At 40.1% G+C, this 27,677-nt stretch overlaps 1 protein-coding gene across 1 annotated transcript in view; it reads left to right on the forward strand.

Annotated features, from left to right (window-relative positions):
- The window catches only part of tmtc2a (transmembrane O-mannosyltransferase targeting cadherins 2a), a 72,164-nt gene extending 45,578 nt beyond the window's left edge, over positions 1-26,586 (forward strand). Inside the window, 11 exon segments of the mRNA XM_042511279.1 lie at positions 1,401-2,235; positions 3,240-3,354; positions 4,136-4,221; positions 5,961-6,145; positions 6,275-6,353; positions 7,758-7,879; positions 11,392-11,473; positions 15,083-15,197; positions 18,792-18,855; positions 24,040-24,207; positions 24,209-26,586. Coding sequence (XP_042367213.1) covers positions 1,401-2,235; positions 3,240-3,354; positions 4,136-4,221; positions 5,961-6,145; positions 6,275-6,353; positions 7,758-7,879; positions 11,392-11,473; positions 15,083-15,197; positions 18,792-18,855; positions 24,040-24,207; positions 24,209-24,244 — 1,887 coding nt within the window. The 3' untranslated portion in view covers positions 24,245-26,586.
- Positions 26,587-27,677: the final 1,091 nt, after the last annotated feature.

A 27,677-nucleotide genomic window follows, 5' to 3' on the forward strand; every position in this document is an offset into this window, starting at 1 on the left:
CTGACATCAGAGCATCTAACAGACAGAAAATGTCTTGCTTCCATCAGTTCTGTGGTTTCACATTTGCATTTCTCTCCCTACTGTCACAGACAAATGCAATTTTACAAGCTAATGATCAAAGGTCAAGAGGTCAAGGAGGCAATCGAACAACCTTGTCACATCTTAGCAACTGTAACTCAAACTGGAGACATATATGCAGCACATTGTGAAGCAACTGAAATGAATTATACTTTTGACCCTAGAGAGTATCACATAGTTCCCGAATCTAATTTATGCACCAAAGATGCCCTCTATGTTTCCTTCCAAGTATGTATCAATACAGGCATTAGGAGTTTAACACGATTTTCAGTTTATGAAGGGAGCATTCAGTTGAGGTTGCAGCGAGTCCCTGGTTGGCGTGTGACAGTTAGTTTAAAGGTGTTGCGTGACAGAGGAGCTAATGGTGATCATGCTGCAGAATTAATGCTCTTATGAGATGCAAACAGCATCTACATACCAACACAATGAGTCCTAAGCTGATTACCAGTCACACTCACTGCAATCCTGACAGGCAACAAGGAAAGACTTAGAGCGAGAGCTTTAAATTTACTTCAAAGTTGACCCCAACTGAGTCAGAGCTGAGGCGAGTGTGGTTTACTAATATATGGAAAACTGTTGAAATAATCTTTTCTTCACGTCTTTGTGGAAGTGCGTTTTGGTTTTTCCTCTGTTATCCACCATAAAGCATTCTTGACATTTAAGAATTTATTGGCAAACCAAATGCAAAATTCCAATTTGAATCTGACATATCCCATTAAAAAATCATTATTTCTTGATGTAAATAGCCACATTGTTGACGACAGAAAGTGACATCCATTACAGTGCACAGCTGTCCAAATCCCAATGTGTCTTTCACCAGCTTGAACATGTCATATTTCACTATTTTCATGTAAACAGAGCTGTGTTGTTTCTGGCTGTGGTGCATTTTAATTTTAAGAAGTATGCTAGTGTTACAAAGGACTGTATAATTGTATGTGATTGCGGTTTATGCCCCAGGCAGCTATCAAAAACATTCCAGGGATTGCTTTGCATAGTTTCTCTTTCTATAGTGGGGTTAAGCTTTTTTTTAGAGAGGTCTTTATAAATCAAACTCTAACAGCTCATACTGAAAGACTGGAGCATCCTTCTTAATAACATGTTGTCTACAGAGACCACTAATGCATTTTTAGAACCATTGTTGCTCTGATTTAGCTCTGATCCAGACCCTTAACTTGGCTAAAATAGCCTCCTAAAATGAAAACAAATTCAGGTGCTCAGGAACGCAGACAAATATATCGTGGCTGTGACTGAGCTCCTCGGTACTGAAATGTTGGTTTAGGTGTTTTTCTTTAGCATGACTTTTATTTCTCCTCTCTTTTTAGAAAAAGAACATCAGTGTTATGCTGAGTCTTGGCGTGCTGGCCTCCTGGGGAGTGATTCTGTTGTCAGCTCGCCTCTACTGGATGGGCAACAAGCCTCCCAACTTCTCCAACTCGGACAACCCCGCGGCTGACTCGCCGCATTTTCTCACGCGGACGCTAACGTTCCTGCACCTGCCGGCCGCCAATGCCTGGCTGCTGCTCTGCCCGGACAAGCTCAGCTTTGATTGGTCCATGGACGCCGTGCCCTTGGTCAGGTCCCTGGCTGACTGGAGGAACTTTCACACTGTTGCCTTTTATGGTGGATTTATCCTCCTGGGTTTGTTTGGCCTCCGTGGCCCCACCTCCAAAGCCAAGGAGAGCAATGGGAAAGCATTTGTCACCAATGGGAAGTCAATCACCAATGGGAATGGTTACCATGCCCCTGACACAAACCATAACATAGATCAGGGGCCGCCAAAGACCGCCCTGAATGGGTCAGCTGGACTCCATCACTGCCCTCCACGGACATCCTTGCCCCCTACAGAAAACTTAGTACTATTTTCATTAGGCATCCTCTTGTTGCCTTTCATCCCAGCCACAAACCTGTTCTTTTATGTAGGTTTTGTAATTGCAGAGAGGGTACTTTACATTCCCAGTGTAGGCTTTTGTTTGCTGGTTGCTGCTGGTGCAAGAACCCTGTATGTCAGACTGAGGACTAGAGGCTGCAAGGCCTTACTGTTGTGTCTTTGTGCGGGACTCGTGCTGCTGAATGGACTCAGAACTGTTCAAAGAAACAGAGACTGGAGCAATGAGGAGAACCTCTACAAGTCTGGGATTAGTGTGAATCCCGCAAAAGGTAAGTTACACCCAGAGATGGGTATCAAATCTCAAAGCCTTTTGACTACATCCAGTGACTGTATGGACGGTATGACAGCTCCCCAAAAAGTTAAGACAAAACATCTTCACTGAGCATTAAAAATGATCAAGAACCAAAAGTTGATTTAAACAAGACTAACATTTGAACAAAGAAATAAATCATTCTACGTATAAATGAAAATTTGGATTCATAAGCAATAAAACAAACACTTGTTCAATTGTATTCACTCGGAAAATATGTTGCTTTATATAGATAGATATTATATGAGGAAGGAAATACATTAAATACACTTATTAAACCTCATAGAACCCAAAATTACTTTTTGGTCCACTGGCCAAATGGCTAATGAATGTTCAAATTTTACCAGTTTTACCAGCATTTGGCCAGTGCATGGTACTTTGTACCCTGCACAAGGATACACTAAATGCATTTTGGTAAGAAACACTGAATGCAAACATAACTATTGTTTATTCACAAAAAAAGTACCCACAGAGCACCTTTAATACTTTCTTTACTGAAGGAAAAAGTTCTTGCACAAGTAATAAAATTAAATCTCAACATTAAATTTCAGAAGTTTGGCTTATTTCATTAAATGGGAAAAAGAGGTTTGTCTCCTTAAGCTGTGTGTCTCTTGAAAGGTGTGAAAAAGCAGGAAAGTATATCAGAAAATGACAGAAAGTAACATATCTGCTTGGGGAACTGCAGCACAGTCAAATCCACAGAGGAAACCCCAAAATATGACTTTCTGCTCCTTCATGCAAGACTTGTTTTGAAATTGCTGAATTTAAATGCAGAAATAACATGAAAGCAACTAACATCCATGAACAGAAGCAGTATAACTATGTACACATGCTTAACAGAGACTTGTGTGATATTTGTTATTTAGTCATCTGATTACAAATTGATGGAAATAACTCAGTTTTTATATGAATGCCAACCTGTTTTTCCATTCCACTCTTTTGACTGACACATGTCTCTTGTAGCCTGGGGAAACTTGGGGAATGTACTGAAGAATCAGGGCAAGATGGCGGAGGCGGAGAAGGCATACAGAAACGCTCTGCACCACCGAGGAAACATGGCTGACATGCTGTATAACCTGTGAGTGTTAAAGACGCCCCTCTACCCCTCCTCCTGTTTGCAAAGTCTTGACACGAACGGCTTCCGATTCCTCCCATCCATCACTTGAGATTTCCGTGGCAATAACAAGAAAGCCGGAAAGGAGAGAAGGGGGAAAAGCCACACTGACAGAGAGAGTGACAGACAGGAAGAACTTAAAAGACAACAAAAATAGATCTGATACACAAGGAGAGAAGCAAGAGCAACTCGCTAAGCATGATGCAAGAGTGCGACAAAGAAGAAATAACTTTGTGCGTCCCTGGTGGCTCTTTGTACCCTCTGCTACTGATTTGATTAGTCTTGGTTTTTGAGGCCTGTGGGAGGACACAAAGCCGCTTCCAATTCTGCAACATATAGAGTGTCAAAGGTGCCAAAACCTCACAGCAGACCCATGTCTCTTGCTCTCATGCTGACACTGTTTTCTCTTCTCTCACTCTTTTCTGCTCCCTCTCAAGTTACGGGTGTGAGGAAGCTGGCAAAGCAACATAGGGAGACAGAAAAAACCGAGTGATGATGTTTTTGCATTCTTTCTAACTGAGGTGCTATTTGAATATGATGGATGGTTGGGTATATTGGGGATTATGCATGGGTATATTGGGTAAAAGACACAAGCTGCTACAGTTTTTGTTGTTGTATCCTCAGCTTTCACCCTAAGTCCCCTCATCACTTTGACGCGCTATAATTTTCACAAATTTAAAATAGCAAGCAAATCCTCTGTTATGCAGTGTATGTCTTACATTTTTTGCCTTTTTTTGTCTGCTAGTGGCTTGCTGCTGCAGGAGAATGAGCGTTTTTCTGAAGCGCTGCATTATTACAAGCTGGCCATTGGGAGTCGGCCAACACTGGCATGTAAGTAAAAAAAGCTCAAAGTCTCATTTTGTACCGGCGGTCATGAGGAGAAGAGTTATTGAAGATTAAATGTTTTCACACAATTTCCAATTTTTGTCTTTGATTAAAGTAAAAGCTGGCGTAGGCAGTTATCTGGAAAAGGCAAGAAAAGGACAGGATCTAAAAACACACCATTCTGCTGCAACACTCCCCTCTCTGTCCTTGGATCTGTCTCAGAAACTGAAGCAACAGCGTTGAGTCTTTTGCTTCGATTAGCAATTGTTGCCAACTCTTTTCCTATGAAAGTGGCTAGCACTAGCTCCAACAGTTGCAAAAACAGATGATGTCATATGCTCATGCGCATATTGGTGAAATCATTGGGCATTAATGGAAGCATGAAACTTTGCTGAATTAGATTTAGTAGAAAAATCCTCAACAAAACATTCGAATTAATGGTTTGAGAGCTGTGACAGTTGTATTATATTGCACAACTCTCTCATGCTTCCAATCCAAAGAGTGAGAGCGTCAACATTACCATAAAAACTCAGTACAGCCAAACTCCCACAGCTCAACCAGAAGCGTGCATGTGAATGAATTACAGTATATTTCTCTCTTTTTCTTTTATGGTCTGATTCAGCTTTGCTGAATATGTCACAAGTAGCTTTTTAGAAAGAAAAAAAAATCACTAAAATTGCCAATATGGCAGAAGGCTAAACCATTAACATAATTTTCTCTCCATTTCTAAAACAATTAACACATATCAACACATGTTTTACTTTGTTGTCAGACTCTCTTTGATATGTCCGTCTTCCTTTTTCGTTGCTTTTCAGTTTAGGGAGTTGTTGCCAAAGCTGGAATAGTAGGTTTCTTTGTAGGATTCTCTGCCATTGAATCTCACCAAAAGGATGCGCTCATGCATCTGCATTTGTAGAACAGCCAATAGTAACACCCTCTCTCTGAAATTACTTGTGATTGACCAAAGTCTCCTGCTACAGCCTGAAAACAGAGCGAAGAGGAGGTGCAAAAAGTTTTCTCCCAGACCATTTAAATTCCAATGTGCTGAAAGGTTATTATAGGATTTTTGCCCAATAACACCAAAATAAAACTGCCTACACCAGCTTTAAAGATCTGTTATTGGATCACTATTATGCTCCAAACTGAATGCTGAATAAGATGTTCTTTTGCCACATGCTTATTTGGAAAACCATATTCAGGTCATTTCAGCTTGACGGTGAAATGATGAGATTCAATTTCACACTTGAGTGCTCGTGTGTGAGATGAGGGTGTGTCTTTTACTGTACCAAGGACAATTTTATTTTATTTTAAAAGAAAGGACAGGTTTCTAGACTGCTTTTTTCCACTTCATAAGCTATCTTTGATTATTTCTTAGGTTAACCTCCTTTTAGACAAATGTATTTCTTCTTCTTACTTATTTTTCTTATGGTAATTTAATCTGTCTTTGACCTCTGTCTTGTCTGCTTTTGATATATTGTTTGTTCATTTTTCACCAACTATCTGTAAATCTTAAACATTTTCTCCACTTTTGAATACTCTAATACTCTTTACAGTTATGTGTTTTACTGAGTTGATTACTTGTATAACACATTTGGATTTGTAAAAGAAGCCACATTTTTAGTTTAATAGCAACAGGAAATTACTTTTATGTAGTTTTTCGGATTCTAGTGTTTGTCTAAAACCTATTTATGAATGTATGACTGATAGCAGGCTGTCAGTTAATTAATTTCCTCTTCTCCTCACAGCGGCCTACTTGAACACAGGAATCATCCTGATGAACCAAGGCAACCTGGAGGAGGCCAAACGCACCTTTCTGACCTGTGCCGACATTCCAGATGAGAACTTGAAGGACCCCCACGCCCACAAGAGCTCCGTCACCAGCTGCCTGTACAACCTGGGAAAACTGCTCCATGAGCAGGGCCAGCAGGAGGTTAGAAACTGTGCACATAATGAAGTCTGTTTTGCACAAACTCCCTGATCAATTACAGGGACTGTATAATGCTGATGTAAAACAAAAACTGGACTTGCTAAGTTAACTTTTTTCCCCTCTCCACTTCAGGAGGCCCTGTCTATTTATAGGGAAGCAGTACTGAAAATGCCCAGACAGTTTGCACCACACAGCCTTTTCAACATGATGGGTAAGTTACTGTTGGAGCCTGTTTCACCCTGAATATTTGAATCTGAATATAATAATGCAGAGACTGAAATTCAGAGAAAACATTTTCTTCCAGATATCTTGAGATGAGAGGTCAAGGGACCCCTTTGAAAATGGCTTTGCCAGTTGCTTCTTCACCAAAATTTAGCCTAAATAAAGACTGTTATTTAGTACCATTTCTTAACAAGCAATGCCAAAATGGTTGTTACCAGTGACAACACAAGATACCACCTTCCTGCCAGCTCAAAAAATAAGTGTGCCACAACCTCTTGAAGAAAGTAATGTCGGCCTCCGAGTATTTTTGCCTTGGGGGGCAGCAGTTATTTCAGGGGAACCATGGAGGCATTACTAATTCAATATTTTACTACTCTGCGATACTTGCTCTAAAATACTAATTTGTTTTTTGATGAGGTAACATAACCATTTGACAAATGTAAATATGAAGAAGAACGTCATGCTTGTTTTATGAGGAGTAAAACAGTCTAGTCCTGGGACAAGTTTGGCAAGAGCTTATGTATTTTTATCGTGTTTGTTTCCATTTTAGATGTTTGTCTTCCATTTTATCTGATCCTTGAATTGAATTCAACAAACTGACATTAACTCACCGCCAAAAACAACCTTCAGAGGACTTGAACCACCTGTTTGATTCCAACACTGCACAGACATTTTGTCCTCTTGCAGAGGACTGAAGCTAATCCGTGCAATAAATCACATCCCTCTCTTTGTTATTGTAACACTAATTACATTATTGGAAGCTCATCCTGACGGCATAGCTGAGATTGCGGGGAGATGTCTGCAAATATTCTTTGGGCAAGCTAAATGAGAATGGGAAGTGTGTTTTGTCAGGTGGAAGAAGGGCAGTGTTTGCATTAGTGCGATGTCCAGGGGATTCTTTGTTTAAACTGATGTCATTTTACCCCAGGGGCCGACAGCAGGACCTCAGATCAAACAGACTCTCACAGAGCTTGAAACACAACAATTGTTCTTTCAGAGAAAACTGTTTTTGACACTACTTTGTGGTATGTATTCAGCATGTGAGGAATGCCGACCTTATGGATAAGAGGCAGATCATCTGTCTTACACCTGTTAGGAAAAAAAACAACAGACAGGAGAGATTTTTTCTTTTGAGAATCAGTGTAATTAGAAGTTTTTATATTTGCAGAAGCTCTGAGATTTAAATAATACAATCCAAATATGTTTACAAATTAAACTAAACCCGCTAACAAGGAAACTGGGGTGCTTCATTTTTGTAAATATTGATAATATTCTTTATTTATAAATTTTTATGAAAATATGCAAGCCCTAAAGACATATGTTCTGAGAAAGATGATTACGTCTACTATTATTATGGTTATATTTTGACTCCTATTCTTTGTTCTTGTACCAGGAGAGGCCTACATGAGACTGAACCGGCTGGAGGAAGCAGGCCACTGGTACAGAGAGTCCCTCAGGGCCAAGCCTGACCATATCCCTGCCCACCTCACTTATGGCAAACTCCTGTCCATCATCGTAAGTCTCATTGCTGACACACACACCGAGAATCATGAGGCGAGCCTGAGCATTATCTTAGTAACAATTGCGGTGGTTAACTACCTGGCAGAGTGTAATTGAACGGGACCTGAAGTGGCAGAGTGGAGCGATGAATAATGCATATTGAGTGATTTATGGGAGCAAGGCGAACCCAAACTATTGATTCCCCTGCAGAGCCTGGAGAACAGTGATAATTGTTATGAGGTGTGAGCTCCTGACTGTGAAAGATGCATGCCAAACAAACATTCCCTCCCTGATCAGAAGTCAGCAAGAGGGACTGTGATGCATTCATGAATATAGTGTTTGACCTCCAGAGCTACTGGTTGGATGAATAGGGGATCACAGTGTGAAAGACGAAATTATAGAAACCATAAATGCTTTTTGGGTGGCCTTGGATCGCCCCTGATCCAGAACTGATGCCAAATAGCTTAAAAGGCCGCCAAATAGGAGCTGCATAAATTCACGTCTGAAGGTCACAGACGTTGGGAGTTTGTCTGGTGTGGATGAAAGATATCCCTCTGTGATTGGATGACTTCCAGATTGTCTGCTTTTTTTCTGTCTCTCACTGTGTGGATGAGTGTTAGAAGACATCAAGGGCACAAAAGTTTGCCCAACTTTCCTAAATGTTACCTTGCCCTTTTAATGTTTTGTTTTCTTGCCAGCCCGGTCGCCAGAGGAAAATGTTGGCATTGAACATTTTCTGCAAACCATGCATATTTTACATTTGCATGTTTTATATGAATGCTATCAGCGTTTCTAGAGTGATGTAATGTATGAGATGACTTGGCATCATTAGGTGGAGGAGATGGAGGATGTGCATTGTAAAGTGCATTGAAAAGCGTTTGTTTTTACCAAGGTGCGTTGTGAGGGGATTTTGCAACAGAATGACATTGTTTTTTAAGAGACCTATTGCTGCATTTCCTACTGGGATAGTATGCTTATGGGATACCATAACCAAGGGTTTTTTGTGCCTTAACTTAATCACACATTGACCACAACATTGTTGAAGCGTAACATTTTAACATATCAGCTACATAATAACATTTAAATGTTCGTGAGATTCAGTTTTTTTCTGGCGATTGACTTGTTTCTTTCTGCAAGACAAACTCACTTCCTATCCTCCTACCACCTCTCCCATCCCACCAAAACACAAACACATTTATGTGACAACAGATGTGTTCACAGCTGAGTCAAGTTTACATGTGGGAGTTGAACTGTGTGCCCTCTGCAACCCTTCTATACACGTTTGACCTCCCCCCTTCCACAGCCCGGGTGCTGAGGAAACCAACCTGCAGTGTCTGACATACTTGCAGCTGCAACCCTCACAGGCTTTAAACCTTCGTTCTGATCATTTCCTGTCTTTGTGAAAGATTTGAAGATATACATAGCACACACACAAACACACGTACAGTAAAGCACAGGTTCAGATTCGAGTCGCCCAGTGTGGCTGGACATCTGCTGTGCTCCCTGAGGCTCAGGGCTGCAGATCCATGCAGGGCCCTTCACTCTCAGAGAGGCCCCCTCCACTACTACAGGGCTTAAGGAACAGGAGATTGGATGGACCCTGGACAATGGGCCAGTGGACAGGCTTATAATGCAATTACTCTCCTTCCTTATTGAATCAGTCCATCAGCTACATTTTTGGCTGTCCTGACGGAGTCAGTCGACAATGCAGACATGGGGAGGAAAGGTCAAACTGAAGTCTTGTACTGTGGTTCACCCCAATCTTTGCTGTAGTGCTGTTTTTCTTACTTCGTGTCAACTTTCAAAGTGTCCATCTCCCCCTTCTTCATTCTTTGAAACCTTAACAAGAAATGGCCCAAAAATTAGTAAGAGATTAGTAAAAAGTTACACAAAAAACACATAAAAAAAGTAGCAAAGAAAGAGAGATTTAACCCTTTTAAAAGCTCCTGCTTTTAAAAGGGTTAAATCCACATAGTAATAATAATAAAGCTGGAACCTGATAGTCTTGCACACATCCTCATCCATCAGCAAATAACAAGTGCATCTCCTAAAGCCACTAATTTGGCTCATTCTCGCAAAGGTCAAAGTACTTACGAATTGGTCAAGTGTAATATTAGAGCCCTGCTGTCTGTCAGAGATCTCTTGCTGGAGTCAGAGGGGTGTGGTAAAAAGTTGTGGTCAGTCAACACTAAGATGATTTATGAATTTGAACTCTGTGTTTTAATATACATTTTAGCCTCTCACTGTGAAAGACCACTCAGTAATGTGAAAACTGATGAATACAAACGCCACAAAATTGTCCTCTGATAGTTGCTTCAAAAACGTAATTAACACTGACCTGAAAACTTTTATAAATCTCTTCAATGACAACTTCTGCCAACCGAACTGGACTCAAATGCTCTACTCTCAGTTCTGATGGATGTCCGGGGAAAAGGGTTAATTGAATGTGAAGAGAAAAGCGGCAAAGAAAATGTGAAATAAGCCATTGAAGCACCGACATTCGCTCATTCATTGAGAGAGATTGCGGGCATGGGAGAAAGCTAATGAAGCAGACCTAATAGGCCTCTCAGTTCTTCTTGCATGGCAAGTCCTTTGGCAATATGGAAGCAATCAGTGCTGAAGCATGAAACAAAAGGGGAGGAGTAACTAAGCCTCATGCACATAGAGGCTGTATGTTTCTCAGTTGGGTTGCAGGTACACACACACACACGCATGCCTTGGTTAAGCAAAGGTTATGCATGGAAGGTGGGGTACCGTATTCTTTATGAGCATCAGTTTCCTGCTGTTACCTCGCCTCAACCGATGCATGTCGGCGCACTAAAATAACTCAAAGCAGATACAGTTAAATGGAGGGAGGTTTTGTAGCTATGTGTCTGTGTTTGCATTTGGGATATAAGACATTCATGCACGTTTTATGTTGCACTACAGCAGTGCCCACTAACAATGTGCTTCTTCAAAACGGGCTGATTATTTGACCTCTGATATTGCTTGCTCAACATGTTTTCGTATGCCCTTGAACAAAAACCAAAAACCTTCATATATACAGTATATATATATATATACACACACACACACATGTATAAGCTAATGCTTTAGTGCCTTGAACCTGCATTCTTCCTACAGAACTCCACTGGTTGCAAAATAAGGTCCAATTGTATAGAAGTGAAATTCTTCTTAGAAATTATGGTCCCATTTAGAGTAAAAGAGATAATAAAGCAGGGCATGCTCTAGGCCGGGGCTACCTTGTGAATGACAAGTCAATACCACAGAGGTGTCCTTGTGGTCTCAGTCATATCCACCTCTCGCCTCTCCACAGCTCCACCCTACTGTCCAAATATGCCACTTATGGCTCCAAAAGCCATGTTGTTGACAGTCAAAATGCCAACCTCAAGGCTTCAAAACAGCTGAGGGGTCTCCAACTGCTGATTTCGAATCTCTGATGTTAAAAATATTACATGTATAACAAAAAACAAACTTTTCACCAAAAATAAACTTTAAATCAATGATCTCCTTCCTTTTTCTTTTAGGGGCAGAAGACAGAAGCAGAGAAGTACTATCTGAGAGCTATTCAGCTTGACCCGACAAAAGGGAACTGCTACATGCACTATGGTAAGAACATCAAAGGTTTCCCTTCTAGAAATGGCAAACATTTTCAGCAAAGCCTGGTTGAAACATTAGAATCATAAAAATATGGATTCCTCTATCCTTAAAAATGTCGCTCTGTGGTTGACAGAGCTATATAGAATATAATTTAAAGCCTTTTTTTAACAACTGTAGCATGCCTGATTGCCTATAATCCAAACCTCTGCCATGCAGCCCTTGTAGGCTTTGCTGTAATGATCAGGCTTTGCTGCAGTAAGCTGTACTCAGAATGATTATTAGGCAAGGCTTTTTAGACTCTTTCATCCAAGACCTATACTTTGTAGTGTCACCCTCGCACCCAGAGTCATTAGACACACTCCTCCTCATACAACTCATGTCGTAAACCACACCGGATCCAAGCTCATAGCTTATGTAACCTGATAGGAGTTTTGGTAATCATGTGGAAGTTCACATATCCAGCTGTTTTCATGCCTTTACGTAAGCGATGGCTGTGACCAGAGGTATTGTTTTCGGATTGCCTGTTTGTTTTCCGATTTCCATGAACACAATACATATTAAGAACAGCTTGAGGTAATTTCTTCAAATTTGGCACAAACATTCACTCGAACTCAATAACGAATTTATTAGATTTTAGTGTTCAGATGTCACTGTGACCTCGTTTGTGTCATTCTTGTGAACGTGATATCTCAAAAACAACTCACATGAATTTGTTCAAATTTGGCACAAGCGTTTCCTTGGACTCAACAATAAACTGATAAGATTTTTGTGACCTCACATCTGTCTCATGATCTTGAACATGATATATCTCACAGACGGATTTTCTTCAAATTTGGCACAAACATTTACTTAGGCTCAACGATGAACTGATTCCATTTTGATGGTCAGTGGTCAAGGTCACTGTGACCCCATCCATCTCATTCTCGCGAGCGCAGTATCTCAAAAACACCTTGAGGAAATTTCTTTAAATTCGACGCAAATGTCCACTAGGACTCAACAATGACCTGATTAGAATTTGGTGATCAAAAGGTCAAGGTCACTGTGACCTTGCATCCATCTAAATTTCATGAACACAATATTATAAGAAGGCCTTAAGGGAATTTCCTCAAATTTGGCACAAACATCCACTTGAACTGAAGGACAAACTGATCAGAACTTGGCATTCAAATGTCTAAGGGCAGTTTGCTGATTATGACAAGATTTTACACAAATGTCTACTGGGATAAAATGATGGAGTGACATTATATATCCAAGAGGTCAAAGGTCAACTGTGACATCATCGTGTTCTGCAAAAACACTTACCTGGCCATTACTCAGTGTCATAAGTCAGGAGCAGAAGGGGAGACATTTTGTGAGATAATAAATTGGGGACACTAACCTTGGGTGCCCTCCCTGAAACTGTGCTGTTGTACAGATCTTCTGTGCTGCCTGGGTGAAGATGTATGTGAAGCATCCATGTTTTCATAGACATGAATGTAAACTGAAAATGCAACTTGACTAGTTCGAGGAGGCATACAATCGCAAGGCAGTAATACTAGTTTTATAATTTGTCCAAAAAAATCTCATGTTTTAGAAATCCCTGCACCAAAGTAAGAGATTTATGGAAATGCACTGTCATTTACTCTTGGTATCAGTGCTGCTGGAGCAGTTTGAGGTGCTGCAGATGGTGCAAACACACATACAAACAGCCATGTATGCCGTGTTTAGCTGAGTGAGGAGACAGGATCAGAGTACACTGTTTACCATTTGTTACAGAGAGTAAAACATGATACCACTTTCCGCCTGTGCTGCTGTTAATGCAGTTTCATATCAGCTTGCAGAAACAGGCACCCCGCTGCTCCGTGTCGCTATCTTCAGGATATTCGTAGGAAATGAAATCTGTCCTGAAAGCACTATTGTGCGTTGTCCCTTTCTCCTCTTCCTTATCTCTCTCCGTTCCTCCTGTTGCTTTCTCTGCGCTGGATATCTCGAGGTTCGGGTTTAGTTTGCTCCCCAGCGAGCGGTGCATTGCTGTCTTTGGACCAAGCTGTTTCCCCTTACACTCTTTTTCTCCCTCTCTGCCTATCTGGATATTTTCTTTTTTCCAATGTTATCTTGTAGCTTCTTGCTATAGGTGATGTTTATTTGGGCCGGTCCCCTCAGTTATCTCAAATCTGGCTGCTTTGGCTCTCCTGGGTTTACTGGATGAGCTCCAGGTGTGAGTGTGCAAGGAGTGATGGTATCTGTCCACATTTTAAGACAGCGGATGCAACACGGAAACACACATATGAGAGAGCACAAGGAAGCAAGGACACAGAGGGTGATAGCTAAGACAGCGCCCCCCTTTCCTGCCATTGTTCACAGTAACTCATTTTACTGCAAACTGTCCCTCATATGACCCACTTCTAAACAGTCTGCTTGGTGTCTAATGGCATGTTTTTGGAATGCAGTTCAGCACAAGAAAAGTCAACACCTCAATGAAGCCTCCCCACATCCCCCTCTTCCTACATTTAGTAACATCTGCGGCTGAGCTCGGCAGTTAATTTATAGCCGCTGAGGCAGGCACTTGTGGGTGCCGCGCCAGGTGGCCAGACTCCCACAGGAAAACGCATGAAATACCTCTGTCTCATCTGTGTTCTCAAACGCCACTGAGCTGAGCAAAACAACAATCCTTTCACCGTCTCACTTTTCTCCCGCTGTCTCTGCCTCCTTGTTGCATTTCCTGTGGCACTCTTATCTTTCACTGCCTCCATTCATCTTTCTTTGTCTCGCCACCCATCTCCATCTTTGTCTGATGGAGCTTCACTGCAAGCATTCCTCAGTCTTTCCTGGCCCCTTATACCACTTCTATCAGTTTGCTCACAATGCTAATGTTTTTTTTGCCACTATATTGTTTGCCATGTTTACCGTCTTAGTTTGGCATGTAAGCATGCTGACATTTGCTGATCAGTGTATTTTGACCTAATGATGGCGCTAGATGAAAGTTCAGGGAATCCATTAGATATTGTGGTTCATCAAGAGGGGGCCACGCATGAGCTGCTGTGAAATTTAGTGCAGATATTTAACAGTTGTCAACAATTAAATAATACCAAAGTTGTCTACCTCCTGATGGTATTAGAGGGAAAGTCAGGGAATCACCAAAGTCATGGTCATTTATCATGTAGGAATTTAAATATCTGTAAAACATGCTATAGCAATCCAGGAGATGGTGGATAATACTGGTTTTAGTGAAAACTATGACCTGCTGGAGGTCTTAAAGGTAAAGTAATTACATTATCAAACTCCGTGGTGACAATCCTGTTGGAATCAAGCAACAACCTGCAGGTCTTGAATATGGAGCCAAAGTTTATCTGATAGTTGTCAGTATAGTTTATGAAAAACCAAAAATGTCAACCTCCTGGTGGCCCTAGAATAAAAGTCAGGGATTGCCATTTGGGTTTATCCTTGGAGGAACATCAATATATAATGCATCGTAATTCATCCAGTAGTGGTCGAGTCTGGACCAAAATGGTTGACCGACCGGCCAACGACGTTACCATCCATGACGCCATACCATTAGCACGGCTAAAAGAGCACTAAACAGAACTTTTCCTACCCTTTAGAAATAAGTGCACCTCCTCTGTCTGCCCATCTTTCCAGGTCAGTTTCTGTTGGAGCAGTCTCGTCTTGGCGAGGCGGCGGAGATGGCAGAGAGAGCTGCGGAGCTGGACAGCTCAGAGTTTGATGTGGTCTTCAGTGCTGCTCACATGCTCAGGTTTGCTAAACCGCCGACATACAACAACTTGCGAGTGGAGTTTCCCTTCTTGAAAAAGCATACAGAACAGAAAATTGAGCGACTGTACATGTCAAGAAATGTTGAGGTTTTTGAACTCCTGTATTTACAGAGTTTGCTGCTGTGCCGCTTCACCATTTGTGGGTTTATTCTTTACCACTGCCATTTAACAATCATCTTCGAAATATAAATTATACCAGTGTTATAGAATAGTAAATGTCCTCTCTATGGAAATAGCTGCCATAAAAGCTATTATGTATTACATATATAAACAGCAGTGCAGTCTCGGTCCATCATAGTGATGTTTCGGTCCAAGGCTTGTAAAAAAGCCATTGGAGAATTTTTCCCTCAAAGTTTGGCAAGCACGTGCACAGACAGCGTGTAAGTCTTAAAACGTGTCAAAAGGGACTGCAAATTCTATTCCCTGCAACCCAAGGAAATATTGGAGCGATGTGCCTTCATTCCTTTTTGCTCTACATATCTGGGAAAGTCATTACTGCTCTCAAGCATCCATCTAAGTGCAACACCACAGAGGATTTGTAAAAAGTTGAAAGTCTCTGGGTTTGGCTAAGGGTTGCTTTTGGAAATGAAAGAGTAAATCTAAATGACAGATCATTTTGCCGTATTCTGGTTATTTAACTGGTTATTTTCAGCTGAGAGTGACTGTGACATAAATCCACATCAATTAGGATTAAGATTTAACAAATGTGACACATGCCTGTCATTAGCTAGATTTAAAACATTTCCACTGATTACAAAGGTGAGCTGCAAATATTGACTGAGAAAAACCAGGATTAAAAAAATGACCCGATAATCCAGTTTGACGGAAGGTTTTTCTTTAACCTTTTGAAACCTGAGCAGATTGGCTTTATTTCTCTCAAAAAACATGAGAAGAACGCAATGAGCAAAGAAAGAGAAAAACAAATAAAAATCGGAAATAATTTTTTAAAAGTACAAGAAAATTGCCTCAAAATTAGTAAGTAAAAAAACCCCACACAAATGCACAAACAAAAAGAACAAAATAAATTTTAAAAAGTAAAAATAAAAACAAGAGACAAATTATAAGAATTCTGTAAGATTAATATTGTTTTCCTCCAATTTTTTCTAGACATTTTTTCCTATCTTTCTAAAAATTATTAAAATTTTTTCTCTCTTGCAATTCGTGAAACATTTCTTACCAAGTTACTAATTGCCTCTTTTCCCACATTTTCAAAGAAATCACGCCAATTTCCTCAGAGTTCAAAGGTTTACATGAAAGGCGTCTGCTTTCAAAGTATTAAATGCTTTGGTTGATCTCGCCCTTCATGTCATTGAAGCAATCCGCTGTTATTGGTTATCTGGTATGTGATTTCTCCGAAAGCAGATACTTCAGCAAACACTGAAGAAAATCTAACTGGGAGTTCACGCTCGACACACAGGAGAAGTTTCAGCTGGTTGCAATCTTTAGTCTTCATCGCTAGATGCCACAAAACCCTAAACACTGCTCCCTTGGCAAATGATCAACTTCCCCAGGATTATTATTACTTATTAACAATAGTTTCACATCTAAACTTTTTACTCTGCAGATACCAAATGCTTAAGGACAATTTGTAATACATTTCTAACAGTAGTTAATGCCAAATTTATGTCACACGTTGTTCCTGCAGACAAAGGTGTTCCTCATCAAATGCAAAACATGGACTTTTTAGTATTCAGAGACTGAATAAACTAATGAGTCCATATTGTCACATAATAGCCAGCGGATGGTACAGATCCTTCCTCAACTGCAGCAATGTTGAGTTTGCTAATAAAATTATGAGGAAACAATGATCTGTGCAGCTGATTAATTTCTAAACTATGTAATAACTGTGATAATGTGTTGGGGCTTTGATTTGCTCTGTTACTTTAAGATGATGATTAACTCACTGTCCTTTATGCCTTCCTTCTCATTTATCACATGAAGAGCAGTGGATGTTTTTATAATGCCAGAAACACTGCATGACACAGCCCTCTCTTCCATGTTATAGCTAGGTTCATAAAATGGCAACAGTTAATCTCCTCCATACGTACGATTTTATCCAAAGAGTACATGAAACCGGACTTTGCTGTGCCAAAGTTAATAAAGTCAAGGAAACCATCCTTTCCCGACATGGTAATTAATATTTATGAGTGTGACTCAAGTAAAATATGCAACACTTTATCGAGGTTCACTGGAGTTCATAACTGACTGTTGTATCAGCATCATCATATAGCGTGCTTCCTTGGTCTTTGTTTGGTTTGGTCAAGTGCTGGAGAGTCAATAAAGATTTGAATGTTGGGCTTTAAAGAGACAGTGTAGGATTTAGTAGTATCATGCGATGAGGATTGCAGATTGCAAACAGCTAAAACTTCTTCCACGTGCCAAGCGTGAACTCCCAGTCAGAATTCCCTCAGAGTTTATTGTTCAGAGGTAAAGGTGTTTACTGGGAGCCAAGTGATTACACACTAAAGGCAACGTACAAAATTATGTTATTTTCCTTTTCTGTTAATTAACCATTTGAAAACTGGGTCAACATCAGTTTTCTTGTGTTGTGTTCACATGGAAACCTTTGAAACCTGGGGAAAAACTTTTTCCTAAAAACAATTGCAATGAGTAACTTGGCAAGAGATTCCCCTGCAAAGTGAGAAAAAATAGGGAAAGGTAATGAGAAAATGACCTGAAAATGTGTTGGTTATTTTAAAGGGGAGAGAAAAAAATATTAGAGATGTTTTGGGGTTTACCAAATTGAGGAAAATGTCCAGAAAAAGTTTTTCATGATTATAATTTTATATTTAAAATTATGTTACAGAAATATGTGTATGTGTTTGTACATCAGCACTTAATTTCAGTCCATTTCCTCATTTTTATTTTATTTATTTACATTTATTTTTTGCTATTTTTCTGGTCATTCTCTTATCTTTTTTCCAACAAATTTGCTAATTTTAATAATTTCTTTTTGAGTTGCTTATTCTGTTCTCTACATGTGTTTTGGTAAATCAAGCCAATTTTGGGAGAAGGAAAAAAAAAACAGAGTTGAAAGCTTTCCCAACCCGGAGATCGGGACCCCTTCAAAGGATCCCAAGATGAATTTATGAGGTTAAAAAGCCAAAATCGTAAGGGAAAAAACATTTCTGTGATATATCTGAATATCTGCTGATGCTAACAGGAATATGCACCCAATAATACATTTTTTTCTCCTACCTGTACTGCTATTTATCAGTTTAGATTGTTTTGATGTGAGTTGACAAGTGTTGCAGATATCTGCCGTCGAGATGTCTGCCTTCTCTCCTCTATAATGAAACTAGATGTAACTTGGCTTGTGGTGCTCAAATTGCTCAATATTCAGTAACTCCCACAAAAATAATCTACTCCTTTCAACGTGCAACAAATCTGACTATTGAAATGAAAATTTTGCAATAAAATCACCACTGAAGCAATTTACATTCACTCATATGATTAGCTGTACAATTATGAATGAATACAATTATCAGTCATTTGTATTGGTACAATATTATTAATATAAACAGTGATATGTCACAGTCTTACTCTTTGTTTTTCTCTGTTCTTGTTCTCTTCAGACAGGCCAGTCTTAATGAGGCAGCAGAGAGGCAGTATGAGCGTGCAGCCAGCCTCAGACCAGATGTAAGTACCTGGACTGGTGGGCCTGTTAGCACTTATCATGGAAATGCACACACACGCCTGCACCGTAAATTCAATTTACAACACGCTACGTGTTACCCATCATTCTGACACTATATTAGAGTGCTGTTGTTCCTGGCAAACAGAGAATATAAAATGGAAACTGTGTCCTGTTCATGGCAGAGATCTGCAGCTTCAATGTGCTTATGCAAACATAAAAATCCCAAAGAGAGAAGAGTTTAGTGGTTACCGTCGGCTGTTATTGAACTCACACATTCAGCTTCTGAGTAAATACTCGATCATCACAGTATAGTTTAACAGACAAAGCCTTGAGGGATATCGTGTCTCTCGATGTCAGCACATGCGGTTGAGAAGGTTTGGAGGCTATTATATGCTGTTTCTGCCACATATTAATCAGTCACTTCAAAGGAAAAGGGTGCGTGGACTGGTATGGAAGGGGTAACTTAACTTCCTGTGTTTTCAGACGACCTAGAAGGAGCTTCCTGCAGTCATTTGTCATGTTAGTATGCTTTATGAATTATGTTGCCACTTCAGTCAGTAGAGAGCGTTAGACTTTCATCTTCATGCCCTTCACTGAGGTAACTAGTGTTACAATGCCCCGCCCTTTACAGCAGCGTTTCCCCACAGCGCTGTCACATGAACTCAAGCACCCCTTCATCGACTCCAGTCCTGATACTCCAAATGTATTCAGTTGAATTGAAATTAAACTGAATGCAATTTCAAAAAATACTCATTCCGTTTTATGCTGTAGTCAGGAAGACGCCTTTCTTTTTTCTTGCATGCCTCCAGTGAAAGAAGAATCCAAAAACTGAGAAAGTTCTTTATGAACTGAAATCACGGGGGTCCGTGTTAAACAGCAGCAAAACTATATAAAAACCTCCATTTACAAACCCTCAGACTTGTGCAGTAGAATCCAAGTTTCATTCACCCAGCTGTACGTGCAATACTTCCAATTTTATTCATTTTTGCTTAAACCTTTGAACATGGGAGCTGCCAGTCTATCCCTCCCTCGATCAGTTTGTTTTTGCTATTGTTTGACTTTGGTGAATCCAAACTAACTCTTAAAAACAACAAACACAGTTGTAGACCAGCAGCTCACATGTTCAATGGAGTCTGGCATTGAAGAGAGCATAGATGAGTTTAACTTTAATTCAGTTTTAAATAGTTAACTTTTTCACTAAAATTCATATGTTTTTGAACTACTGAGCATACAACTGGAGAAATGTGACTTGGATTATACTGCACAAGTTGTGTGAGGGTTTGTAAACAGTTTTTTAATATAATTTCACTGTTGTTAAATGCAGAAACCAAAAACTGCTGTCGGCAGGCTGTCTGATAGCAGATATTTACTGAACCACAGCAGTTGTAGTGGATGCCAGATCCACAGGAAGAAATATATTGTGTTTGTATTTATTCAATGAATTGATTTCGTTTCCTAGCTCTCTGAAGCAAGAGACGGGAATCTGCCACTCACAGACCAACTGAGAGTGGATCAATAAATTAATGTATGTTTAATAAATTAAATATGCGACTGACACCTTTCGTCAAAGCATAAGTTGAAAACATTGCTTCACACTCTTCAAAATTGTCGGCTCTTACCAAAAATCATGCTTTTACGTTTTTATTAGTTGAGCTTCTCTGAGAATCACTACTTTAAAGCATCAGCCCCTTTTTAGATAAGGTCTCCTGTTTAAGCCTTAAACCCTATAAACCATAGAGGAGAAGAAAAGGCTACTGGCTGTCCATCTTACTGTGTTCATATTTTATCCTGTAAAAAATGAGCTACCTGCAAGTCACAGTCATCATAATTCATAGTCAGGAAGCATTCATGTGCAGATTCAGACACGCTGAGGGCGTCTCTTGTCATTTGTCACAAGTAAAGCGCCTCTTGTCTTTGACATTTTCCCTGCACACGTCTGCTTAGTAAATGACAGTCTCTCAAATATCAGCCTAATCCAGTAGCTCTCAGGTCATGAAAGATTCAGCTCTGGCAATACGTGTTAAGAAAGTCAAAGATTGTGCCTCCAGAGAAAAGTGCAAGAAGTGTTTTTTCATACAGCACACAAGTACACTGAAAAGGTTTATTTATACCACACAGATAGAGTTTCATCACAAATATCACGCTGTACTGCGAGCAGAATGCTATATTCACTGGCTGTGGAAAATGGTGAGCCTAATTCCGAAAGTATGTAGGTATGTAGGTGTTAAAGTTGTAATCCTTAATATTTCACACTTGGATAATTAGTCATATCTGAGGGTACCATGGTAAAAGCAAGTGCAGCAGCGACAGTATGTGCATATTCGTAGATTTTGGATTTTTTACAGAAGTACAAATACCACATGCAGTTTTAAAAATGTTAACAACTTAATTAAACTTTTTTTCTTGGAAAATAACAAATCGGACACAAATTATTATTCGAGGCAGACGCATCTGCACTGGCAACAGCCTTGGCCATTACATTTTCAAGTTGTCCACTCGTTCCTCTGTCCCATTCTTGTGAACGCAATATCTCAAGAATGCTTTGAGGGACTTTCTCCAAATTTGGCAAAAACATCCACTTGGACTAAGTGATGATCTGAATAGATTTGTGTGGTCATAAGTCAAAGGTCAAGGTCATTGTGACCTTATTTGTTCTTGTGAACTCAATATCTCAAGAAAACCTTGAGGTATTTTTTTTGTCACAAACCTTCAGTTGGACTCAAAGATGAACTGACTACATCTTAGTGGTCATAGATTAAGGTCATGTTGACCTTGAATATGTCACACGTGTTTCATTCCTGTTAAAATATTATTTCAAGAGAGCCTCGAGAAATTTCCTAAAATTTGGCACAAACATTCACTTGGAGTCAACAGTGAACAATGTCAAAGGTTGAAGTCACTGTGAACTCAGAAAACATGGTTTTTGCCATAACTCAAGAATTCAAATGCTAATTATTCTAATATCTAAAAGGATAAAATTATGAAGTGGTAACAGTTTCTGTCAGAAAGGTCAAAAGTCTGCAAAAATGCTTTTCTGGCCCTTCCTCAAGCATCCATGTTTTCACAGACATTGATTAAAACTTCAACTTGACTGGTTCGTGGAAGCATACAACCAGGAGGCAATAATTCTACTATCTGGAAGGGATTTTAAGTAATGGTTCACTGTAGCTCATAGGGCAGGGTGCACTCAAAAGCTGGAGATCACAGGCAGATGGTATCTGAAAAATACTGTATATCCAACCTGCTGAAGGTCAAGAGCTTATATCCATTTAATCACTGCAGCAAGACCAACCCAGCTTCAGAAATAATTGTTTCAGTCAAAAGAAAGGCAAAAAGGGATTTACTGAACTGCTCTGTGTCTGCCTTCCTGTACACAGAACACAAGCAAGGCTCCATTTCTAATGATTTAGCCCTGTCTGTGTGTATTGCATATCACCCGATTGTTTAAAATGGCAAAAGGGATCCTCATTTATCTAGCTTAGCGTGTCTCGTCGTCTCACAGAGTTCCTCAGCGGTACAAAAAGCAGAACAAGGGTCTGAAGCACTTTGAAATATAACAGCTTCATACATAAATTTGTTGCACTCAGTGAGAAAAACAAACCCACTGAAAAAGTACTGCACTGTAGCTCCTCTCTCTGTAAAACTGCTTTAATTAATTAATTCTCCAGCGTCTTCCGGGGCCACTACTTGAAATATTCCAGTTCCGTAAGCGTTCATTTGTTACATTAGGTGAGAAAAACAAGCTCCCAATCCCAAGGCTCGTCTTTTAACACTGCTTGAAAAGTGGAATGTAAACGGGTGAAATATCAGCGCTAAGAAAGGCGAACAGTTGTGTTTGGGGAGAGAAAATCTGTGAAGTAGTTGCCAAGTTGCTAACCATATGTCATGCAGCAAGGACGCGGGCCTGGGAAGGAGGCCAGGTCTGGGGGATGAGGTGCCGATGACTTTTAGGATGAGATTTGGGTGTGTTTGTTAGTTATGACTTTCTTAGAGTCATTTCTATGACCTGGATTTAGTAGATTTCCACGACTGGTACACTATTCAGGGCCAGATGGTTTCACTCTGCAACCTCAAAAGATGGTATTTTATTAAAGCGGACTCCAGAAAGACACCTCTAGATGGGTTTGTTCATTTACATCATAAAAATACTACTCTGTAGGATTTAGGGGGATACATTTTAAGAATGGATTGTAAATGAGAATGTTTTATTTCATGTATAATCACCTGAGGATAAGAAGTGTTTTTATTACCCTAGAATGACCCATTTATATCTACATAGGAAGCAGGTTCTCGTCTACAGATGAGTTATGCAGTTATGCACCCTGTGACTCAAACTCTACAAACTGCTGCTGAGGAAAAACAATGCGCTGCATTCATTACCCCCAAAAACTTCTGAATTTAGAGAGGGGACGCAGAATGATAAAACATGGTTAGTTGAACAGAAAAAAAGGAAAGTTTGCTGAAATACTGGCGATGTCTCTACAGTAGCCCACACAGGGCAAACCAAACACTGGCTCTTGGGCCTTTTGTGTCCTTGTGCTTTCGATTTTTAGCATTTATGCTTCAGCTACCATAGTTAGCAGCCCCTCCATGATAAATGCATCTTAAAAACACAACCTGTTTTATTCAGTGTTTTTACAGATTTTGATCACCTTGTCCATTATTTTGGAAAGGAAGAGACCTCTGCAGATAATTTGGCTCCTGATAAAAACAGTGAACACTGAAGGAACCCTTACCAGAATAAGTTTTAGCTGGTTGTAATCTGCTATCCTCATTGCTAGATTTTACTAAATCCCTCTAAATGTTACACACCTTTTTGTTCACCGTGTTACTATCAAAGGACACCCTCTTGTCTTTGCCTGCTTCTGTGCCGTGGGATTGCATTAGGGCTAATTTAATGCATATTTGATTTTCTAAGCCTTAAGCAAATTTCACGAAAGCATTTGCCTTAATCCACTGTCCATAAAAACCTGGCAAGCTCCCTAAAATGCATGTATGTTTCACATAGCTGTCTGTGTCAAACATAGATCTAAGAAGGGCAAGTTTAAATTAGTTTGCCCAGACAGATAAATTTAAGATTGACACAGTTGCCACAAATACAGTAATCCTGTAAGTCCTCACAACACACTATAATTATTTTCCACCACTATTTCTCCTCTCCCCACGGTGTCCTTGCTCTCCCCTAGTACCCGGCTGCTCTGATGAACCTCGGTGCCATCCTTCACCTGAACGGGAAACTTCCCGAAGCGGAGGCCAACTACCTGCGTGCACTCCAGCTCAAGCCCGATGACGTCATCACTCAGTCCAACCTGCGTAAGCTGTGGAACATCATGGAGAGGCAGGGACTCAGGATTAAAGCATGGCCTCGGGATGCAGAGGAGCGACCTTTGAACTGAGAGAGTCACCGCGCTGTTCCCATTATGATGACGCAGTGTGTCCTCCAGAGAACGAAGCAGGACAGCGCTGAAGGCTCAAAGCCCTCTCTACAAGACAGGAAGGACAAATTCTGCAGAGTCGTGGCCTGTGGATCTTATGGAGGACAGTTTGAGGTTTGGCATGTTTGGGTTCCAAGGGTTCAAGAGTTGTACCCAATAATACGTCACCACCAGTGCTGCATGGTGGCTCAAACAAATAATGTCGCCTTTATTGTTAAATTTTAGAAAGCAATGCTCAGATGTTAAATGATGCACTGAAAGCTAAGGCAAATAACTGCAAAGTTAAACTGCAAAAAGAAAAAAAATGTTGAGACAAAGGATTATTATTTCACTATCATTAAGAACTTTGGTATGTTTTAAAGCACTTAATTTGAAGAATGTAGCAAAACTATTGAATAATTTCTGCAGAATGGGTTTTGAAGTTTTGGCACTGATGGATGAATAATGTCAGCTGGTTTATGCTAAATGGGAACATTTTTAAGCGTCAAAGTCTACAGTACAACTGCATATGTGAAAGAAGCTGTATAAGAATATAGTCACACATGAGTGACAGCGGGCGAGTGATCATCGACTGCCGAGGCTATATTCGTTCTGATTGTGGACAGTCCTGGATTTGACACACACTGAAAGCTAACTTGATACCATTTTCTTTTTCTCCCTGTCTGTCTTCTGACTTTCTGCCAGGCAGGCAGTATCTCTCTTGGAGGGCAGTTTGGATTTTTCTTGGCTAAAATCGTACGATTTCGACTGGTTAATCACGGCAGCAATCAGTGTCTACTCCACACATGTGTTTGCTATTGGTTTGCTTGAAGTTCACCAAAGCTGAACTCCATTCCACGATCTGCCACCAGAAGCAAATGTTTTATTCCCCCTTTCGCTGTCACTGAACAGAAGCGTACCACAGGTACGTTTTAATGTATGACCGTAGCCTAAAACCTTTGTGGATGCAGAGGGAGCTGCACATTGCAGCTGCACGGATCTGATTTTCAAGACCCGCTGTCAAACCGGCACTGCAACATGCAATACCACACCTGCCAGACCAGCTACACTTATGACCAATTTAGTTGTTCCGCTACCCGACCCGACCTGTCAACACAAACCTCTCCCCCCAACCCAAAACTGCAAACCCCACTGCTATAATTACTAGGGCTTTATTCGACTCAAAATTATGCAAGTCAAATCAGATTTGGCAGTTCAATATGAATATTTGACGATTTGTTTTGTTTTCATACAAAGTTTTTTTTAGTTTGAACGGACTCCGTGGGACGGTCAGTGTGACAACAGCAAGAAAAGTGATGTCATTGGAATCAGCTGAAAGCTACGTTTAAAAGAATAAGAAAGAAAAAGTTAGAAAGAAGCAAGATTACGAGACCTCTGTAGCACACTCCTCATCTCTGTTTGAGGCTAGCTGCTGCTAGCACAACACACCCAAGTCTCTGTCTGGACCGACGTCGGTCGGGTGGCATCATGGGTAATGTAGGCACCAGGTTTTGAAAAAAAAAAAGAATTTGCGGAATAAAAAGATGAAGATATCTCTGGTTTTGCTGCATCAATGTTGATCCTTTTTCTTTTTAAACTGTCCATCGTCAGTTTGACAATGTCACTTGAGTGTAATGTTAAATAAGTGGAGTTTAAAAAAATCAATTTAAAACCTTGAATCCTTGAACTCTAAACACAGTAAATATGTAATATTGAAAAGCATGCCAGTACGATGGCATCTTCAGGTACCACCCACTAAACACAATGCTGTGTAGTAAATTGTTCCGACCAATTAAACACCAGGTTTAAGCATAATGCATATCTAATTCACGCTCTGTTGTCCAAGTCACTGAAAAATGTTTGCACCTGGTGCATTATAAATTCTTGTGACTGTAAAAATGAAAAAGAGAACATGAGAAAACTCCACAGCGGTGCCAAAGCTTGAACTGAGTCTTAAAGCCTCTTGTGCCAAGCAAGAACTGAAACGTGTCGTGTTTCTCGTGTCAAATAAAGATGTATCATTTCATGTGATCAAACTTAATTTATTAATACATGTTGTTTTATGTGAAAAAGCCAACACTGTGCCGTCACTGTCACAGTAGCCCACCCTCTCTGATTTCTCCACATTGACAGGCTACAGTCGGCAACATGACAATTACATTAAAATGGTTTTTTTTTTGTTTTTTAAATGTTATTTTTTCCTCTCTGCTCAGGGACATCAGGTTGTAGTTCCTGTCACAGAACGGCTTTGTGACACAGAGAGGGCTTCTTAAATAATGATGTTAGTTGTTTTTCGATGATTGTGATTGTTTGGTTAAATTATAGAAAAATGTGTAGCTTACAAAAAAAGTGTTGTGTTTTGTAAAGAAAAGTGAATCTTTTTTCCATAATAAAAACATGACTTTTGCTGTCAGCAGTGTGATGTCCTCGGGAGAAGTCTTCGCCTCTCAACAATGTAAATTCAGTCCGCCAACCCGCATGTATATTTATGTGAATACAGAGCTGATATTTGGCCTTTAATCCTGCTCACATACACCTCCATCTGCTTCTCACAGCAGAGACTGACGAAGTCAAAGCGTAGAGTTTCCCATGTGAGTGTGCTGTGTGCGAGACAGCAGTTGTTTGCTTCCCCAAAGCCAATATACAATATCACCAACTATTTCAGACTCAGGTTTGCAGTGAGCTTATTGGAAGAAACTAAAACAGGCAAGAAACAAATATGAAATATGCTAAAACAAACCATAAAGCTCAATATATGTATATTTCACTACTATAGTAATCAAGCATGACAAATCCTTTTGACATGAGGGAACCACATGTGTTGAATGGATTTTAAGGTTTAAGGGCTTGTTCCTGGGGTTCTCTATAAGAATATATATTTAACATTTGGAGTAAAGTATACTGTGGAGTTTTGTTTGTGTTATATGTTGAGAGGGGTCATGGAAATTTTATTTTGGGTCCTTAAAAAAATCATGAAAAAGTTTGAAAATTGTGTCCATGAAAATGGGTACCCTGTATGTAGCAGCATATGATTAAAAATGAACAGACACCAAAATGCAGCTCCTCACATTAACTCATTACTGACGACACAAGCAGTAAACTAGTAACACACAGCTGATACGACTACATGAAAGGAATCACAAATTAGCAGTCGGAGCAGAGAAATCAGAATTCTTCCCTCGTCTAACTCGTAAAAAGTTACACAATTGTATTTCTTGCCAGAAAGCCAGTAGATTAAATAGAGCTTTTCTACAGCAGTCATTCTGACCTGTCAATCACAGGTGTGATTGATAACACTAACGATGGCTGCAGGAGCCAGCTCCGGGGTCTGAGCCGTCGTTATCGTTATTAAGTGCACCTGTGCTTTTCCTGCCATGACGAGATAAAACGTCTGCGGTGAAACAGGTCTG

The sequence above is a fragment of the Plectropomus leopardus genome, chromosome 22 (genome assembly GCF_008729295.1).
Source record: "Plectropomus leopardus isolate mb chromosome 22, YSFRI_Pleo_2.0, whole genome shotgun sequence".
Taxonomy (NCBI): Eukaryota; Metazoa; Chordata; class Actinopteri; order Perciformes; family Serranidae; genus Plectropomus; species Plectropomus leopardus.